Source organism: Mizuhopecten yessoensis, unplaced genomic scaffold (genome assembly GCF_002113885.1).
Source record: "Mizuhopecten yessoensis strain PY_sf001 unplaced genomic scaffold, ASM211388v2 scaffold10107, whole genome shotgun sequence".
NCBI lineage: Eukaryota > Metazoa > Mollusca > Bivalvia > Pectinida > Pectinidae > Mizuhopecten > Mizuhopecten yessoensis.
The window spans coordinates 315,787-321,120 of record NW_018408382.1 but is presented as its reverse complement, the minus strand read 5'-3'; the positions used below and the strand labels follow the sequence as shown (position 1 = coordinate 321,120).

Genomic DNA, 5,334 nt, shown 5'->3' with positions numbered 1-5,334 from the left:
GTAAGCCTCATTTATAGGTTGGGTGTCAATCATATATTGGTGTACATTTTAGACCATGCTTGTATGTATGTATTTTAAGCAAAATTGACATGTGACACTTTAATAAAATAATTTGTATTGTATTGTACTAACAAGTGAGTGTACATACAATTAAATTATAATTATTACCCTGTGACGAGTTCAGGTGATATTTGGCAGGGAATGTCAATATGTCGTGAACCTTTATCTAGAATTTAAGAGGAGTTAGATTACTAGGTACCACGGACTTAGATAACAGCCCTCTAATCTAATTCCGTGCTAGAACCGATCCCCTAAGGCTTTTACCCCTATCCGCACCTGCCTCCCTTCGTTCGGCTCCCGTATAATCTCCTCATTGGAAATTAAGTCACCTTCACACATGTGATAACCACCCCTCCCCCCTCCCCCCTTCCCCCCTCCAGGGTCAGTTACGAGTGTCTTTAAATTACACAACTAACAAAAAGGTGTAAAGTGAATAAAATGCTCATTTCGATGCTCTTATAGTAAGGCTATATCGTGAAAACGTCATTTTCTCTTAAACTTGATTACGGTATGTCAGTTAATATTCAAAATATTTTATGAAGTCGATATATCAGAAGAAAAATAATAAAATGTTGTAGAATTTAAATCACTGAACCGATTTAAAATTGACCATCTAGAAAAAACAGAGTTTAAACGAAAACCTTGAATTTTTTTCTCTGTATTATAATGTAATGGCTGCCAGTGATAACTTCTCATAACTCTGAAATTACGGTATATTCTTATATCAATTATCTTTTTTTTTTTAAACATTTAATGACGCTAAAAATTACCATGTAAATAACTGTTGTGTTCCGTAAATAAGAATTGTCTACGATACTTGTAAAACTTGTAATTATTAAACAAATTGATAACGAAAGCTGATACCGCCTATATGGGCGACTGCAGTCTCGTGACGGATCTCCGAGAACAATAGGCTCAAGCCGTGCGTTAGCGAGATCTGCGCGAGTTGCCAATCTCTGACTTTATTATTTCTTTATTTCCTCCAAATTGAAGAGTTACAAAAATATACAGTGTAGTCAAAATACAAATCAAATATTATTAATTGATACTTAAATGCACATAAATACATCAGTTAACTACAGAGATGAAGAGAGAAGTTAATGAATCAAGTTGAATTAGTTTAGTAAATACAGAAAGAATGGTTTCGTTCACAGCAAATCATACAAAATAATTAGAATGCCTGGGAATCCTGAGGTTTCCAAGGGTTGGGAAAAGCCCTACCAACAAGGTCCTCTCAGGCTTACCCACACATAAACACACACACAATAAGAGAAAAAAACAGTAATTAGGTAGACATTGCTATTGTACGTACATTTGTACGTGTTATTTCATTTTTAACGCTGTGTGATACAACAGCAACATTTTGTCAATAAAAATAGCATTATGCAGTACAAAGGTTACATAATCAGATAAGCTTAATATGTGGGGAAGGCTACCCCCAAGTAATACATGAATTAAATCATAATCAGACAAAGAGTATAAGAACATGCCAAGTTCTAGGCCTATATCAAAAGCCGTATATTTATAAGACACCATAGATCGTCTCTAAGACTTTCAGTTTTTGTACAATGGAGTACTATATATGTTCAGGGACGTATATACTATACTGTCCCTGATGTGTTATACAGTCATTATGTAAAATACAACAAAAATGGCATAATTCAATAATATTTGTTGATCTTAAATAAGCGAAAAAGTTTGGCTTAAGCACGGAATTAGATTAGATTAGATTTTTTTTTATCTAACTGTTAAGTCCGCCGTGGCTTAAGGATGTAGTCAGGTGAAATAGGAAAAGTTTAAGAAATCAACAATTGTGTAAACCATTGTTATTTTAAAAGAATAATATAATTTTTTAAAGATTGGGCAGAGACATATAAAGACGTACGTTATATAGTACAACATGTGTCATGTCTCTGGTCTGAAGATATAACTTAAAACAAAACACGAGGACTACATTTCGCTGAAGAGATATAGATAAGGATATAAGAAACTAGGGAATAAATGGTATGTACGGCCGTTTGTCCACCAGTTGCAATCGGGAACCGTCGGCACTTTCCGTAAACGAGAAAATCACCGATTTCAATAAATCAGTTGAACGCTTCAAATATATGCTGTGCTTGAGTAGAGTACAAGCGTTTCACAGATTTGGGTCGTGCATCGCAACATGTAAACATGGTTTGGGAGGGTATCTTAGGTCTTTGCTGCAGAAGCAAATGCAACAACTAAGAGACCTAGCGAATCTCAATTTACACCTTGCATTTATGTATTTTCAGAGAGACAAAGAGACATCTCTATCAGTGGAATCCGGAGTGCCTCAGGTTACGGTACTAGTGCCACTTATTTTTCTGATCTTTATAAATGATTTCCCAGAATCTGTCTCTTCTTCTTCTTCAAGTAATTGCCTCCATCAAGAGGTGGATGCTTCTGCAATATCATATGCTATGCTGTTTGCAGACGACTGCTTGTTATATCGTGAAATTATAAGTCAACCAACGACAGCCTTGCACTACAGCAAGATCTAAACTTAACTTGCTACAGAAATGGGAATATGACTGGCAGATGCAATCACAGGTGCTAGCATCGTCTTTCAATACACCTATGATATAATCATATTATAGGTGTATTGACAGACGAGGCTAGTACCTGTGATGCAATTCAACACGGATAAATGTTTTGCTATCCGAATGTGTAGAAAACAGTCAAATAATTCTACCTCATTTGACTATACCATCCGCAACCATACCTTAGAGATTGTATCAGATAATAAAAAAAAATGGGTGCAACATTTAGTCAAGACCTTTCTTGGGCCCCACACATTTCCAATGCAACATTGAAAGTGTGTAGAACACCAGGGGTTCTCTGCAGGAGTATGTCTAGGTGTACAAGAAAGGCAAAATCACAAACATACACAACACTTTTATTAAGACCTCAGTTGGAGTATATATGTCAGTTCAGCCTCAGAGACCCTTAATCCAGTGATCACATCAACCAACTGGAATCTGTCCAATGTAGAGCAGCCAGATATGTCTTCAATGACTTGCACCAGGAGCAGTCACTGACATATACTGAAATTACTAGAATGGACATCACTGGAGGAAACTTTTACAAAATTACACACAATCTACTAGCAGTTCAGACTGACCAACATCAGACACATGTACCAGAGGCAAACACAAATTTAAAGCGATAAGCACCAACAATGAATGCTACAAACACTCCTTCCCTCAGACAGTCATGGACTGGAATCAACCCCCAGCAACCTTAGCTACAAAAGACTGGCAAGAGTCCTTTAAATGTAGCCTTTACAAATCCACGCCAACTGAATAATATTTGTGTATGTCGATCTCACTCTTTACAAACTAAAAATCATGCTCCTGTTGTGTGCTGTTGACCCCCCGTCCCCCGTCCTCCCCACACACACACCGACCCATTGATGCAGTATTTGCCTACTTAAGTGTCAAGTATTTTAAATTTTATAACATTTGCCATTCTTTTAATTTGTACATGTATCAATGTTATATCATCATTTAGTTTATCTGTACATGCACAAAGGAACAGTCATCGCTCCATACTAGAAGATGAGTTCCTTATGTAAAAGAAGAAGAGTGCATGCTTAGGGGAGCTGGACTGGGTGGATCGCGGGTGAGAGAGCATCCGTCTAGAGCGCTCAGCATGGGCACAGGAGATACCCGAACCTATAGATTGTACCTATTGTTGGGTGCCTCTGTAGCCGTGATCGCTAATGTGCACAGTCATTGCACTACTGTCAGCTTCAGACCACTCGCTCTTCCAAGAATTTCGGTTCGATCCCCAGCGGTGGCTGAAAAAGAGAGTAATGTCTGATAGGGTTAGTTGTTATCCCTCTAATGGCACGGTGAAGATTATTATACATACAAGTGTTTTCTTCCAGCAGGGGCGAAGATTTTAAAAAGATGGAGGGAGGCGTGAAGCGGAGCTGCACTTAATTGAACGCTAATGTCCAGGTAGCTCAGTTCGTAGTCATGGATTTGAATCCAGATATGGCTCCATCACACTTACTTCTTCCAGTTTCACATGTGGCCAAAGAAAACAAAACCATGGTACGGCTGAAGAAGGGTGAGCTCAAACATCGGCAAACAAAAGGAAACACAATTTGTCGTCGATGTCTAAACAAAAATGAAAAAGCTCAAAGTTTTATTTGTAAGTTTGTATTGGACCGAAGAGTCGGCATGGAAGACAAGGATGATGTCGTTGATTTTCTGAAAGACCACTTGGATGACGGTGGTATGGTCCATGAATACGATAATCTTCAAACAAACTTCTTGTTATATTCTCTCAACAAACACAAAAGATGGATGATCGCCAGTCATATTGTTAACCTTGTAGAAAGAACCGAAATCCAGGAGGAAGACTTCCGACTCGTTCTACATGAGCGATTGACTCCCACTCCGAAACGCTGCCATAATTGTGTGCTAGACCCAGTTGCTAGTGTGCTAGACCCAGTTGCTAGTGTGCTAGACCCAGTTGAACTGAAGGAAAGCTCAATTTCTTACCATGACAGTAAATTTAACTTAGTGCATAGTTATCCAAACGGAGTTGCTTCAACTCTAACTGACCTTTCCTTGAGATGTTACCATGACAACATCGACCACGACACTATTTCATCGGAACAAAAATCTCGGAAATTGCATTATAAAGAGTATGTTTCAATTCTTATATTTCATTTAAAATGTTATAGTTTATGTCATGTGTCCCACCACTTATATGCTGTATACATATCGTGAAAATTTAATTTCCCGTTAATGTTATTTGTACAATGGCAGTATGGATATTATTTTTAATGAAAGTTTTACAAACACTAGCTCACAAATTAAATATTAATAGAAAAATCAAATATTGAAGAAATTCCAGTAAATTCATACAAAATTACATATGAGCTGTAACATACAAATGTATGTATGTGAGGTGGAACTGGACTGGGTTGAATGGCGGCGACCAGCTAGGTAGCTCAATTGGTAGAGCGTCCATCTAGAGTTCTGAAGGTCCCAGGTTCAAACCCTGGTCTGGCCATTGCATTTCTCTTTCATCTGTTACATATGAAATGCAATAATATATATGTGTGTGTTTTGTTAATGTATTCCTAGTGTAATGCGTGGAGATGCCCATCCTGTTGTCGTTCCCGAGATTCGGTATGAGATTACCTACCCAGACACTGTCGTTGGGCCGTGTAAATGTTATACGGATACAGGTAATAATTTACCTTTTACTTGTGTTCTGAATTACAGCAAGGGGGGG

At 37.9% G+C, this 5,334-nt stretch overlaps 1 protein-coding gene across 3 annotated transcripts in view; it reads left to right on the top strand.

The window, feature by feature from the left end:
• Window positions 1–2,224: 2,224 nt before the first annotated feature.
• The window catches only part of LOC110459534, a 9,952-nt gene continuing 6,842 nt past the window's right edge, over window positions 2,225–5,334 (top strand). Inside the window, exons 1-3 of one of the 3 annotated variants that reach the window (XM_021511848.1) lie at window positions 2,225–2,384; window positions 3,974–4,738; window positions 5,184–5,287. In XM_021511848.1, the coding sequence (XP_021367523.1) occupies window positions 4,062–4,738; window positions 5,184–5,287 (781 nt within the window). In that variant the 5' untranslated portion in view covers window positions 2,225–2,384; window positions 3,974–4,061. Of the gene's footprint in view, window positions 2,385–2,589; window positions 4,739–5,183; window positions 5,288–5,334 lie in introns of those variants that run through there. The other 2 variants (XM_021511847.1, XM_021511849.1) reach the window with 2 other exon arrangements.